The 15,928-nt window shown below is 38.3% G+C and overlaps 1 protein-coding gene across 1 annotated transcript in view; it reads left to right on the top strand.

Annotated features, from left to right (window-relative positions):
* DPP4 (dipeptidyl peptidase 4) overlaps positions 1-15,928 on the top strand; it is a 78,193-nt gene that overhangs the window by 54,558 nt on the left and 7,707 nt on the right. Inside the window, exons 15-23 of the mRNA XM_019553546.1 lie at positions 1,309-1,362; positions 1,834-1,958; positions 3,638-3,685; positions 4,995-5,093; positions 6,737-6,806; positions 10,401-10,595; positions 11,937-11,991; positions 13,268-13,367; positions 15,484-15,548. Coding sequence (XP_019409091.1) covers positions 1,309-1,362; positions 1,834-1,958; positions 3,638-3,685; positions 4,995-5,093; positions 6,737-6,806; positions 10,401-10,595; positions 11,937-11,991; positions 13,268-13,367; positions 15,484-15,548 — 811 coding nt within the window. The remainder of the gene's footprint in view (positions 1-1,308; positions 1,363-1,833; positions 1,959-3,637; positions 3,686-4,994; positions 5,094-6,736; positions 6,807-10,400; positions 10,596-11,936; positions 11,992-13,267; positions 13,368-15,483; positions 15,549-15,928) is intronic.

Raw genomic sequence — 15,928 nt, forward strand, 5'->3', positions numbered from 1 at the left:
TTCTCTGAATCTTTTCTGAATTGATTTGGAGCCTTCGGATTTGGTTCAGACCTTTTAAACAGGCTGAATCTCCAGCTCGAATTGGCAACCTAAACTTCACACAGCCCTAACATTCACCTTTGATACGTGAAATGTAGCTACATGCCTGCAGTGGCTCAGGCCAGAAGCCCCGGGGGCGCTAGAGCATGGCTCTCTGGCTATGTTTACTTCGTCTTCCTGCTGCCCCTGAGTTCTCTGGGATTTGTAGTCCAGAATTTCAGCAGTAGGACTCTGCAGGTTTGCTCATCACTTCTTCTTCCTGCTTCTAGGTGACTCTGGGATTTGTAGTCAACAGTTGCAGGCAGCAGTATGTTTGAGTGGGGGAAGGGGTGTTTAAAAACCCACCCTAGCTGGGGTTTGCCTGGGGGGCAGTCCCTACTCCTCTGCAGACTGGGCTGCATCCCCAGCCAGATTCCCCCTTCTCCTCCAATCCCTTGTCAGCCAGCCCTCACTGCTCCAGCTAGGGAGCAGAGGGGCAGGGCCAGCCCTGGTCTCTGGAGCAGACAACCCAGCACAGCCCAGAGCCAGAAAGCAAGCTGGGATGCTGGGGGGCTCTGATTTAACTTGAACCAGGAAGGGTTCTGGGGCAGAAGTTTCATAAACCAGTTTGACTCAATTAGTTAAATCTGATTCTACATTCAGACAGGTTTATCTTAAACTAGCTTCAGCCATATTGAAACTGGTTTAAGTGCGCTGAGCTTCTATTCTGTTACAGTTTTAAACCAGTTTCTGATCACTTAAACTGGTTTATGTGTAACTTCTGTCCCTAGCCCTTTGTCTTAAAAGCAAAAGACAAGTTAGAAGCACTGTACAGAAGTATGTGTCCGGCACTAATACATAATATAATGTAACGTATAAGCATGCCCTTGGCATGGCACATTTTCTTTGTGAGACTGACACTGACAGAGTAGAATGACTCACAGATGTAGTCTCTGTGGCTTCCACAGAGTTTACATTAATTTCTGCAGATACTAAACCAAGCAGAAATGCCACCTATATCATGTCATTGCATTGGACATGATATGTATATTAAGTTCCTACATCTCTCTGATTTTCTTTAAATCTCTTGTGATACTTTGTTTAGACAAATATAAATGTGAGCAGCACAGATACTTCATATACTTACCCTCCTTAGGCAGAATCACACAAACTTCTCTAAATAAAATTGGATACTGGCTTTTGATAGTAGTTAATTAAGCAATATTTAAAGGATTCTTTTTTACTTTCATAAATACAGCAAAAATAACTTACTACAATTTGTTTTTATAGATACTATATAAGTAATGAACATGGTGGAAAACCAGGAGGAAGAAACCTGTATAAGTAAGATGTTTTCTCATTTGCCCTGTTTGTTGAAAAATCTTTTAGAAAAATAAGAAAAAAATAAACTCTGGGTTTCAGCAAAACCATTCCAAATGATAGAAAATGCTTGTTTGAATATCAGTGTTTAAGATTTTTGGCTGACTTAAATTCCTATGTTGTGTTAACTTCAGAGTCTAAGGTCTGATTTTGTTTCCATTGAGCTCAGTAGGACTTTTGCTGTGGACTCTAATGGGAACAGGATCATGCTTTTATTATACTGTATGCAATGGCACATTTGACAGGAAGAACACATAATATAGCATGCATTATTACTAGGGTGTGCTAGTTTTTTAGGAATGCATGTTTTGCCCTGTCTCCTCTGTGTAACAGACGCATTTAATTTGGCTTTACTTAATCATAGGTTAATGATAGTGACTGAACCAGCATTTTCAAAAATGTGTCTTTGAAATAAAACTTTCTGTCACTTTGCAGAGTGGAATTTGGCAAAGGTCAGATTAATGCTAAGTGCATTAGCTGTGATCTGGACCAAGAAAGATGTCAGTATTACAGCACATCCTTCAGCCAAAATGCACAATATTATCTGCTAAACTGTTTTGGTGAGTATGGCCCCAACTAATCAACATAACTGTGACTTACTACTTAATGCAGAAGAAAAAAAAAATCAGCCAGTGAAAGCCTTGGGTACAAGCTAGAATGTGTGTTGATTTCTTTGGAGTTACACAATAGTAATAAAAAGGGATTCTTTTTCCACTGCTCCAAGCGAACCTGATGAAAATACAAATATAAAATAATACTAAATGGTAGCTTATGCCTATAGTCAGCAGAACTCATCCCATAGCAAAAGACAAAACTCTCCTTTCCTGTGCAGTCCTAAACCTCAGGATGTCCCATCCTCTAAAGCAACCTTTGAAAATAGATATTTCTGGCAAAATGTTCACAAGAGCAATAGATCCTGGCGGTTTCAGATAAGGGTGAATGTAATGCACCAGAGCTGAAGGCTCCTGAATAATGCTTTACTGCCAGTTCACTCCTCACTGATTGAGCTGATCCTGAACGTTGTGCATCAGGGAGGTGACACATACTTCTGAAAAGGAGAGCATGAAGTGTAAGTTCTTTGATTCAAGGAGGACCTCTGGCAGAATTTCCATAGGGAGTTTGGACATTGTTCTTAAACTAAATACAGACAAAGAATTGATTCAGTCTTCACAGGTTAGTCTGAGCTGCATAGCTTGAACTGCTTTTTAAGCAAGTGACAGACAATCACTTTTGATTCCAGAAATGCAGTCATATGCCTGCAGTGGCCCAGGCTAGAAGCTGCGGGGGCACTAGAGCACACCTCCTGCTTAGCTGGAGCAGACAGCTTTGGCCAAAGCTAGCTCACCCACCCTGCAAGAAGGGGGAGGGGATGTGTGCAGGGCAGATGCAAAGCATCCTGGGATGCTGGGGAACTATTAATTAACTTAAATCTGGAGGGGATTTGAGACAGAAGTTCATAAAACTGATTTAATCTAAATCAATCAAGTCGAATACTACATCCGTCTTATTGTAAACTGGTTTCAGCTATTTTGAAAGCAGTTTATGTGCGCTGAACTTCTGGTATGTTACAGATTTTAACCCATTTCCAATCACATACCAGTTTATGTGTAATTCCTGTTCCCAGCCATACAGGGAAGCCTATGGAGATTTCTGTATTGTAGAAGGACATTGGAGTTACCTTAGTTTGATATGCTTGTTTGGAAAGGGAAGTAATCAGAGAATAGGAACAAAATCAGGAAAGAGTTGATGATCTTGCCACAAAGAGTTCAAGAAATGTTTATATATGCTTTGACCTACGGATTCACCTCCTGAGTTGCTGTCCTGTGGGACATAGATATGATAGTGCTGGGGAGGAATTAAGCAGTTGAAGGAAAGTCTAAAAGACTCTTGCTTTTCTCTCCTCTATGAACTGATAGGGTTTCTTTTTTTATGGTGATGAAATCTTAAATCTATGCCTTGGGGAGTCTGGGCCTCTCTGCATCCCACCCTCAGATATGGAAGACTGGATGCTCAGATTCTTGGTGGATTGTAAGGCGGGGGAGCGACTTTGGGAAGAGTCCTGATACTGCCCCCCACCCCCCCGATGGACCTGAAAAAATGTGGATACAAAGGTTCAGACACTTTCCTGGGCTGAGCTTGAGCTATGAATCGTTCAAGTTGCTCATACCTACTTATTGTTATGGAACCATATTTTAAAAGGCCTATAAACAAAACACGCATGTTCTTGTGCTGTCAATAGGTCCAGGCCTGCCCAAGTGTGCGCTTCACAGAAGTAGTGATGATCAAGGTACTGGAGTTTTTCTGTTTTCAATTGCATTATGTGTACATGTTCCATGGATCGGGGTAGTATTCTTTAGTCTTAGAGCTTGTAGAGTGTTTTGCAGTGTATCATATGAAAACAAAAACCATAAAACACCAAACATACTGAATTAATTTTTTGAGTAAAATGAGAACTAGTCACTATAATGAAGTCCTTATAACTGTCATTTATTTACATGTTAATCTCTGTGGATTCATTGTGAACAAAGATTTTAAATCATGGATTTTAGTCGTACATTAAAATTGATTATTTAAATTTGACTTTTTGTATTTAAAAAAACCCCTAAAGAACTTCATTCTCACTGGTTTCTATAACCCTTTAAACATACTGATTTGCAAATAAAAATAGCCTTTACATTAATTTTGCTGCAAATTTTGCTAACCAGGATACACATTAAATTTTGCTAACCAGGATACGCATTCAGTAACTTGATATCCATTAGGAATCTTATTTTTATATGATTTGATTGTCCTGGAAAATGGTGAATAATGTATTTCTTATTTGCTAGGTAACTTTCTTTTTTGTGTCAAGCTGTATTGGAATGAATATAGAAATTCAATTTAAAATAGAGAAAAACAGCATTTCAGAATAGTTATTAGTCAAGTGAAACCTCATAAAAATGTTTTTCAACATTTGTTTTGCATTTAAAAGTAAATCGATTGTTACAAGAAGTCCCATGTAGTTCAGTGGTAGAATCCTTGTCTACCCCACAGGAGGCCTGGGTTTGATTTCTGGACGCTTATATAGTGACAGCCATAGAGGTACCAAGCATCTGGTTTTTGGATTCTGTCTCAGTGTCCTAAAGGGAGGATGGAAGGTCTGGGCAGCCTCCACTCATTCAAAAATTCCTGCCTGGGCATATGCACTGAAGGTCTGGGTGGCCCTCATCCATACACCATGATCCAGGAGGATCAATGGTTGCCACAAGATTTATTATAGTAAATATATAACATTTAGTAAATTGACTATTTCTGGTTACCATGACCCAAATTTTCAGAGACATTGATAAGTCCAGCAAAATTGTCAAACCAGGTTAGCTACCTCATTTCCAGGGAAGACCTGCTTAGATGGTTTAAAAAAATATCAGAGCAACATATTGCTATGTTTATTTTAATTACTTCAACCAATTACAGACTGTTTAAGCATTTATTTAGGTTGCTATCATTTCATATTTAATTTGACATGATTTTATTTTTAAAAGCTCATTTGTTTATTTTTGTTTAAAAAGAATTTTTACTGTTTAAAAAAGATCTGTCTTGTCCACTCTGTTATTCAGCCATCAGAAACTTGGAAAACAACACAGATTTGAATAATTCATTGAAGGACATTCAGATGCCTTCAAAGAGAGTTGAATCCATTAATCTGAATGGGAACGGTAAGTTTCTTTACCACTGTATCTTCACCATGTATTTTTACCACTGTATGCCTGAGTTTCTCCATATGTAAAATTGTGACAAGCGTCTTGGGAAAGTACTTTGAGATTTACTTGAAAAGATCAGTGTATGAAAGCTATATTTAGCTAGCTGTCTTTAATTTGCTGTTCTTAGAAAAGATGTTTTCCATTCTAAAAATACTGGGAAAAATAAACTGAGATGTAAACTTGCTTAAATATGTAAAATAATTCCTTGCATTCCTGAAGTTCTGAAGCTATGCAATATAATAGAATAAAATGACAATACTATTGGGAGGCAGATTGAAGAGCCCTGCCATACTGAGAAGCCAGCACAGTACTCATCGAGACTATTCCTGACTCCAACTTCTACTGTCAGCCTTTTTCTCTTTTATGACAAAAATTTACTCTGTTCAGCAAACAAATATTCTTAAAGTAATCAAACTTTATAAATAGTATCCAATTCTCTGCTGCTGTTAACTGTTTTGATACTTCCCTCCTCCCACTCTTATCTCTTTTATATTATAACTTTCTTTATCTTTTTTTTCTGTCTTTTATTTTCAGTAATGTTTTTTATTAGAGCTAACGATGACATCTTCCAGGGAAGATGGAGGTTTAAAGATGTTCTCCATGCTATCAGTTGTGTATTCATCTTTTTATTCCTCCTTCTTCTTACTACTTCATCTCTTCAGGGTAGAAGCTGTTGGTAAGGGGAATCTTATTTTAATGTAGTACTAGACAGAAAAAAATCAATTTATTTAAACTTACATCAGATCCAAATGTATTCCTATGACCACATATCCTATACGTATCAGTGACGACACAGATGTGCATCTCCAGAGCACAGAGGTACAAAATACCTTTTCAGTTGCATATTATCCAGTGTCTTAATCTGACTGTCACTTTAGCACGCTTATATTTTATTGTCCTGCGTAGTTTGAAGTGTACAAAGTTCTGTAATGCTTGTGCTCTAGCCTCGTATGAAGCACGTTCCTACAATATTCATTCATACTCAACATCCTACAACACCTATTCCTGTAAAATCCTTCAGAAAACAACAACCTCCCTCCCCTCCCCTCCCCACCCCACTTAGTCTGTTGATAACATATAACTTCTGAGACAGTACTCACAGGTCTGTGAACAGAGTTCATTGTTCCAAACTTACTAGGGAAGTTCATTCAGAATTTACTCAGCATTTACTCAGCATTTTCTCACTCGCTGAGCTAGAAAAGATATTATTTGAGCTCATAATCATCTGGCCAATGCATCACTTTGCCAGGATTTCCACTTTAATGTAGAATCTTAATATATTAGTATCAGAAAACATGTTGAGAAATCTTTTATTTTTTTGGTATCTATGAGCTTTTTAAAAGGTCACAGACTACCTTGCAAGGCTTGAAGCATTTTGAGTTGAGGTTTTCTTTAATTCACTTAGCAAATCTCAATTAATATGTTACAGGCCATTTTTAATATGATTAAGCTTTATACAAATTTTAAAAAAAATTAAGGAATGATGCAGATGTACTTTGCTGAACATAAGAACATACGTTCACATAGGTCATGCGTCAGTCAGTTCCTGGGGAAAGAGCCAAGTCACATGATTTTTTTTCTTTATTTTTATGTTTCAGTATTCTGGTATCAGATGATCTTACCTCCCCATTTTGATTCATCAAAGAAGTACCCTCTGCTCCTTGATGTGTAAGTCATCTTCCAATACAGGTGGCAATGCTATGTTAATTGCTTTCATCTCCTTCAAAGGCTTCTAACAGCTTTAGAAGACATAAAATTGGCATAAATATTTTTCTAATTTATTTTTAAAAGCAGTTTTGAGAGAGAGAAGAATCAGTGCAAATCCCAGATTTCCACAGATTGTCAAGGGTGTTTTCCTGTGGTGGACTGCCTAGGCCAGGGGCAGGCAAGGTCTAGCCCACAGGCCAGACCAGGCCCATGGTGCACTCCATTTCCCAGCAGCTCCTACCTGTGTTGCTGTGGCTGTTTTCTGTGGAGACCCCAGGAGTGGCAGCACTGTGACAGCACGAGGCCAGGCTTTCCATGGGGACTGGCCCTGCCAGCACTGGCAGGATGCACAGATGGGCAGCGAGCTGCTCCAAGGCTGGGATATTGCGGTGGTGACAGCGTGGTCCAAAGCCAAGGCAGAGCTGCGATCCATGGCCCACACACCTCGGGCATGGGCATGCAGGCAGTGGATCGCTGCTGTGTCCCAGCTCTGGACCATGCAGTCACCACGGAGTAATCCCAGCCCCAGCTCCGGAAAAACACCCTACCCAGCCATGCTTCCTGCCAGCACTGCTGGGACTGGTTTCCATGGAAACCCTGGCCCTGCACCATCATGGTGCCACTGCTCCTGGGGTCGCCATGAAAATTGGCCACAGCAACGTGGGCAGGGGCTTCTGGGAAATGGAGTCTGGCTGTGGGCCGGATCCACCATTTTGCCCACCCATGGCCTAAGCACTTGCATTAGAACAAACGGTACAGATTAACAAGGCTATTTTGTTGCTTATGGCAGGGGTCAGCATCATCATACAGCCTGCAGGCCAGATCTGGGCCACAGAGCTACTGGATCTGTCTCGCAGAACAAAAAGGCTTTGCCCCTGCCCATGCCTGTGCTAGTGCTGGGCAGCAATGAGCTGCACTGAGGGCTGGGAGCTGGAAGCTGTGCCCCCATTACCACTGCTTTCCCCACCCCCTGGTCCCTGCCTGTAGCATGGGCACAACTTCTACTAGGTAAGGAACTGAGCTGGGCCTGAGTAGCTTCTAGCAGCACCCACAGCCAAGAAGCAGGGCAGGGGAAAAAGTGCCAGCAGTGTAGACAGAGGGTTTCAGATGCCCGACCCTGGCTCAATTCCTTACCAGCCGGCAGCTGTGCCCATGCTGCAGTTAGGGAGTCGGGGTCTAGCAGAAGCGGTGAGATGCAGTTCCTCAGCACAGCCACGGACAAAGTTTCTCCTGCCTGTCCCCTCCACCTGCGCCACTGCTGATGTGCTGATAAAGCTGCCAGGCCTGCACCAGATTGAAGCTGGGTTATTGCAGCTGTGGCTTATAAATGTTGCCTAGAAGGTCAGTGAATATTATTTAATGAGTAGTCGCAATGTAATTACAGTCTTCAGAATGGACAGTGTAATGAGAAGTCTAGATAGTAACAACTGAGGGAGGTTTGTTTTAGAGGAGCTTTCGTATGCCATTATAAAGCTGAAGAAAAGGGAAATCATTTCAGAGCTATCTTGCTATATAGAAATATAATTCTCTTAAGACCTGATCCTGCATGATTTTGAAGTCTTCCTTTGAGGCCTCAAGCACCCTCAGTTCATGCAAATCAGTAGGCATTGAGGGCACATAATTTATTCATCATCTTGGGATCCCTCTTAGGCCAGATCCAAAGCCCACTGAAGTCAATAGACATCTTTCCACTGACTTCAGTATCTTTTGATTGGATCTGTAATGCTTACTGAAGAAAACTGAATAGAAAACTGCCTGATATTTCCTAGTTCCAAACTCCAGAAAAGGAAAATGGTCTTGAACATATTTGTACATATTAGAGAAACATTAGGTTTAGAAATCTTTATTTAAGACAGTTATAGGCCTTGAGACCAGTGACCAGAGAGAGAGAAATTAAAGTATTGTAATGGTGTACAATAACCTCCATATTCAAAACATAATCAGGCTAATTAAATGAATAGTATAAAAAGACACGTTCACTGGAGCATGAACATATATACTCTTTGTTCCTTTTCTTTCTCAGAGTCTTCTGCTCATAGCAGTATAATAGTATGTTTGCATTCATTTCTGTTTCTTTTAACTGAGTTACTGCAGTTTGTTATTTATAGAAATACCTAATGAATTTCTCTGCTTGCTGGGAGATGGCTCTCAGAGACAAATAAAACACATTAGTACACACTGAACATAAAATATGAAAGTTGATTCCTCTTTTTACTTATTTAATGAAATTTGGATCACTGGACTTATTATTTGCCACTTAAACTTTTCATGAGTAGTAAATGCTCTTTACTCATTAGTATTCAAAACACAACAGCACCACACCCTCCCAACCCCCCCAGTTTTCTCATCGAGTAATCTGTGGCTTGGTGAGTAGCTCCTTTGCTTCGTACAATATGGTACTCATCATCACACTCTAGAATGGAGGTGCATACTCTCCAGAAAGATCATACAAACATCATTGTCCAGATGACAGGTGAGCGTTGTCACTATTCCCTCAGCAATAACAGGGTCTTCAGCACATAGAAATAATGCTACACGTAGGGATCCTACAAGTTGGAATGTTTCCATATACACAGTTTACATAGGGTTCCATGAATTTCTGATGTTTACGTTGCTCAATATTGAAAGTGATGTACTTACACATGAGTCATACAAATCCTGTTATTGTTTAGACTTTGATCTGGGCATCTTCCATTTTAAAAAGTTGCTTCTCTTTCTCCCAAATACGGGAAATAAAATTGAAAAGCTTTAAGGTCCAATCTTCCAGGTCTGTCTTAAGGGTCATCTTGCTTTATGAAAAGATAAGATGGCACATGGCAAATTGTTCACAAGCAGAATAGCCAGATTACACAAATATTGCTTACTTAATCTAATTGATGTGGCTTTATCTCCAGAATGCTCACATGCCTCTTAAGTATTTCAAAATAGACTATCCACTAACAGTGTTTCCCTCTTTCTTCCTTCCCAGCCTTGATGAAAAATAGCCTGATTACTTAATAGGTGTGTGTTTAATTTCACTAATGAATCACCAAAAGTGTGCAGAAAAGAGAAGGATTTTTTAAATTTTCACAAAGTAAAAGCTATTCACTTTTGATTCGAAGTTTTTTTTTCAGCTAGACACTTAATGAATACTAATTAGGTGGAGCAACAGAAATAGATTAGTTCAGTTAAACAATAGCATCTTTTTTAATTGCAGTGATAAAACATGCCAAAACAAAGAGGGATTTTGATTAGGATTCTTGGTATCCCACTCTAGTCTCCTTGATTTTAAGACTGTAATCCACAGGACAAAGCAACAGAATTCCTAAATTAGGGCCAGTCTGGGAGTCCTTACTCATGAATATTTCCACGAAGATTGCAAGTCCTATTACCCAGGAAAAGCAGAATTTAGTTTAAGTAGTGAATGCTTTTTGTACATTCCTGGTGCTCCAGTTTAGTCATAAAGTTTGCCTGTTTCTTATTTCCGGTGATTGTCAGTACTAAGAACATTGTATACCATTGATAAGAGAATTAGGGAATGGCAAGTGTTTGAATCCTTTGGGACTCTTTACATAGGTATGCCGGGCCCTGCAGTCAGAAAGTAGATTATGCCTTCCGAATCAATTGGGCTACATACCTGGCAAGCACAGAGCAGATCATCGTGGCTAGCTTTGATGGCAGAGGAAGTGGCTACCAAGGAGATAAAATCATGCATGCAATATATCGAAGACTGGGAACATATGAAATAGAGGATCAAATTGCAGCAGCCAGGTGAGCATGCAGTAGGCTGTCACTGATCACTATATAACCAGCTGGATGTCCAGGTGTTGACATTTTAAGAGCAATAAACTAGAACACTATTGTTTCTGCTCAGTAAACAACTCATAAATCTGGGAATAGAGAAAAGAGGATTTATCAAATGGTCGTACTAGAATTTGTACCAAAAGTTGTAGCTAAATACTAGTTAATTTCCATATGCTGAGCAGTTGTAATTCTACATGTTTAAAAACATAGAGTAAGTAACATCATGACAAACAGTAAGAGGAGAATGTGCTTCATTGGCAAAAACTTTATTATCCTGGTGCTTTTACAGAAAAGAAAGGATGATCTTGTCTGTAGATAGGGCTCAGAGTTAGGAGAACCAACTTCTATTTCAAGCTTTTCTAAGTTTCCTCTGTAACTGGGCTAGTCCTCTTATGGTCAAATGTTCAACATGGATCTTTTTTCTATAAACCCCTACTTATTTAATGTTTCTTAACTGAGGACTGAAAATCAATGACTTATTGATACAGAGTACAAAAAGCAGAAAAACAAATCATTGGCTTCAGTTCAGTAAGACGGGTTTCTGTTTGTACATATTGAGCTACTGGCATTTGCATTGGTGGTCATATTCAACATTCAGGTCCCTGACAGACGATAGGAACTGATGTGGGATTCCAACAATCATGCTTCCTGCCATGTTACACGTGCATGGCAGGAGGTGTGAGTGTGGGATTATATCAGTTCCCATCATACCATATTGCTGGTGCAGGGGCAGCCAGATACCATCTGTCAGGGGCCTCCTGGAACCCCACTGAAGTAAATGAAGTCAATGAGATTGCACCAAAATGACTAAGAGGTGAATTTCACTCATGAAGAGGAGTCTGAGTGAATGCAGACTTAAAAATCCCAGCTCTCCCCCCTGCCCCCCTCGCTCCCCCAAAAAAACACACTAAAAAAACCCTCTTCATCCTCTCACTGGCCAGTTTCAAGAGTTTTAGACTTTAGGCTGCAGCTTTCCATTTTGTGCTACACAATTGCTGTTGTCATTCTAACAGTCACCTAGATGAATTCAAAACAATTTATGTAAAAGCCAGTGCATCTGGTGACAACTTTTTATGAAGCTGACAGGTTTTGTTTTCTTTTAATGACACAAAACACTTAGCAGATTTTTTGAAAATCAGAGAAATGGTGAAGCATGCATTTTGTCTCAAGCAGTCATTATAATAGAGAGGTCCAGCCCTAACCTTACAAGCCAAAACCTACACGTAAAATGGGTAATTGCATATGATCACTGTAATATACATTATAAACATCTGCGATCTATTGAGTTTGATTTTTATTTGTTTTTAGAAAATTTTCTGAAATGGGCTTTGTTGATAAAAACAGAATAGCTATTTGGGGTTGGGTGAGTATTCAAGTTGCTTCTTTACGTATTTGTAAAGACTATTATGTCTTCCTTTGTTTACACGGTATACTTACTACAAACCACACAGGCTTGGTGGGGTTCAAACAACCAGTTACTAATTATATGCACATCTAAGGTTCTTGTGGCTGTGGAAATGGTAATAATGAGAACTAAGGAACTTAGAAAATATTTTTAAAGAATTCCTATACACTGTGTTTACAAAGATGAAACAGCTATTATATTTTCCTATAGTGTATAGTCATACGCATTGACTTGTATCTTGGAGGTTAGCAGGACTCTTTTGATAAGTGTATTAAAATATATTATGCTTTCTAAGTCCAAAAGGAGTAGACCATTAAGATACCTAACTACCTGCATGCTCTTCTGCCATGTGCTATATTTAAGCATCTGTGCATCAGGCTACATTGTGAGTTTATCATGTGAAAACAGTAAAGAGCAGTGTCATGTTACATTGCCATGAAACAGACTGAAAGGGAGATTGTTACTCTTAGGCTAGGAACAGATGTTACCTTTGTCCTTGGACAAGTTGTACCTGTGTTTGTCCCAGAACAGAACTATCCCAGGATTGATGTGTGCACACATTACCCTTGTAATAGTGAGAGGCTGAACGCCCTGTTGCTTTTCTGTCAGTGCTTTAGTAGTGTAATTCCGAGGTTACTGTTCAGATGTACTTTGATTAACTTTTTTAGAATTTATCCTGGGCCAATGGACATGGATGTTTAAACAACTGTACTTTGTCTTGGAATAAAATGGCTTATCCTGGGAAAAATGCAACATCCATTATTAAACTTTGAGTCATAATCTTGTTGGTCTTGCTGCTTTAGGGGGTGAAGAGAGGGAATAGGGGAGAGGTCAAATATGCAATGTGGCTGACTTATTCCTGACACTATACAGCTATCTGGTAAAGCACATTGTAGGGTTAAGCCTTGACTCCATCCTTTTCCTTCCAACTGTGAAGAGAGAGGACACTGTTTTTTGAAGTCCCTGGTACTGGCTCCACTGCAGGTTAGTTGCATGTTTGCAGCTCCCCTTTCCAGAGCCTGTTCCCCATACAATTCTGTGCAACAGATCACAAGTTAACCTTGTATTTACTACTTACTTCACCTCATCCACCAGTGAAACAAGACCCACAATCATAAAGGAGGTATTTAATATAAGAAAAGTGTAGAACCGCTAAAGAGATGATAAATAGTTTAGTAGATGGGTCATTTCCCTTCCTTTTCTTTAAAATAACTTAATTGTTTTTTTTTCTCAGTCTTATGGGGGATATGTGACTTCCATGGTGCTAGGATCTGGTAGCGGAGTGTTCAAGTGTGGAATTGCTGTAGCCCCTGTGTCACGCTGGCAATTTTATGGTATGTGATAACTTCACAGTTACAAATCTTCTCATATGTCTTGTAGTACACGCACTGAAAAGTGTTGATTCATAGAGTAAAACCTTGATCAAATTCCTGATGATCGTAAATGGATGATGCCACTTAAATGCCAGTTGGTTTGTTTTTGTGAACCAGTGGAATATTATGCTTCAGCATTACACAGACTCCCCCAATTCTAGTTCTCATTTGAAATACTAAATTTAAGATAATTTGTTTAACCTTTAACAAACACAGAATCATGGTAATATTTACAGTATCACTATTATGTTAATGTATGCATTTGCATTCCCTATAAACTGTTTTCTAAAGTATTCAGACCATTACTGAGTGTCACATTGTCCATTACTATTAGTCTTTGTTTCCTTAAAATATAATGTTGCTTACAAAGGAAGATTTAACCAAATTTTGTATAAAGTCACCCCCTGAAAAACACAGAATTTGTTGTTCTTTTGCTATGTTTTTTTTTTCTTTGGGGGTTTTAAAATTCAGTTTTTGCAAATATAGCTGGCTTTCTAAAGAAATACCTGCATGGGTAAAAAAAATAGTGCAACCATATAATTTGCTATATGTCCAAACAAAAGGTGCGTTTCCATGCCATCCTGGCACTTGAAAATGTTAAAAGACTACTAAAAGATCTTACTTATTACTATTAAACAATATAAACAAAACAAAAAAAATTGTGGGAGCTTACTTTGCAAAAGAAGCAATGATAAGATGGTAGCCTAAAGCTGTGATGAGGGACTTGCTTAGGATTTAGATTCAGCCTGAATAAAGGGTTTTCTAGATAATTTACAAAGGAAACATTTAAAATATTTTTCTTTTTTCTTTGCGGTAAAATTTCTTTGAATTTTTTTACTGAATATTAAACAAGACTAGACCAGCATTATCGTTACTGAAATTACTGCTGTTTTTTTTTATCAGAATGCCCAACCCTGCATCAGGTATTTGGTACTATTATATAAAAGCTTTATAATTCAGAACCTTTAACATTTAATTTCTGAAGTGACAGTACAACTATCAAGTAACACAGAAGGAAAATCACACTAACAGGTCTACCTAAAAGCTGAGAAATACAGTGCGACATACCACTGAATGCATGTTAAATGTCTCCTTCCATTGAATGATTTAGAAAACTAATTGTTTTTGGTCACTTCAGGAAGGATGTTCAATCCCAATGACTATAAAACATACCCATTTTATGAAAGATGATATTAGACTTTAGTAATGAATAGTTGCAATGTAATTGAAGGATAGTATAATATTGTGCTCCTCATTTGTTGCACAATAATATCTCCCCCCCAAATTAATTTTTATTACTATTGTGCAATTTTTAGTTGCCAGTAGCTCTTTGTCTGTACCAAATTTTCATGACATCTTATGCCAGATATTCCAATATAGCAGAGAATCCTATGCAAAGGTTTTATTTTCAGTGACAAAGAAACACTAACATTCCACACTGTCCATTTAAAAAGACACAGTGGAATTTAAAATCAGCAGAGGCAAAAATAAAATCAAACATTTGACAACATTTACAATAATCAGTAGTTAAATGGACACTGAAATATGGTGATTGTGTGTCAGTTTGTGTAATTTAACATGGAATACAGCAGTAAATCTGGCAAAGGAAATGATAGTGACATGCTGGAAAATCTATGAAAAAACAGAGATATTGTATCAAAAGCAAATAAAGCTAAATTGAGCTCTAAAGAAATAAGTCAACTTTTGCAATTTTCTTCCTTAATATCATTACATTTGAAATACCTCAGAAGAAATTATCTGAGTCATTTTCAGAAACAAGATAGCTACTGCAAGATTCTCCACATTTTCCTAAAGATTACTGAAAGAATAGCAATAATTTAACATTGACACAAGGTGGTTTATTAATATTCAACATTCAGGTGTCCATGGCAACCACAACATTAAATATTCTGAACAATTACTATTACCTACAAGGTTCATCAGGGAAAATGGTGACTTTTTCCAATATGGTAATGTGTTCCTTATGTCTCCAAATAACACAACATGTGGAACTGCAGGTAGGGAAAAACCTTACAAAGTGAAAGCATTCTAATATATTCACATTTTAACATTACAGATTCAATATATACAGAGCGCTATATGGGTCTTCCTGTAGAAACTGATAATCTAAAATATTACGAGGTAAGAAAGTATTTTATTTCTTTTTTATATTATTAAAGCTTATTCCCCCCCTCCAACTGCATCATAAGGAATTTTAATACATTCCTTTTTTTTCAGATTAATTTGTATGTGTTGAATCCAGTTCAAGCTGTATTCAGCTGTGTTTTTAGAAGTCCTAGCATTCTGTCCTTAGGCTTAGAATGAATTATTTTTAATTGTTACCCCAGGTGGTGGTTGTTTTTTGTTTTGTGGGGGGTTTTATGTCAGATTCAGTTTGGACATTTTGTGAACAGAGTTCACAAGCTTTAAATTGGGGGTAATTATTTAATTTGCTAAAAAGTTAATTTGTTTAAAAATGCATTGCTGGGCAAACCATGTTGTATCTTTAAAATTATACCAAA

Source organism: Crocodylus porosus, unplaced genomic scaffold (assembly GCF_001723895.1).
Source record: "Crocodylus porosus isolate Cpor-Errol unplaced genomic scaffold, CroPor_comp1, whole genome shotgun sequence".
In the NCBI taxonomy this organism is placed as follows: Eukaryota; Metazoa; Chordata; order Crocodylia; family Crocodylidae; genus Crocodylus; species Crocodylus porosus.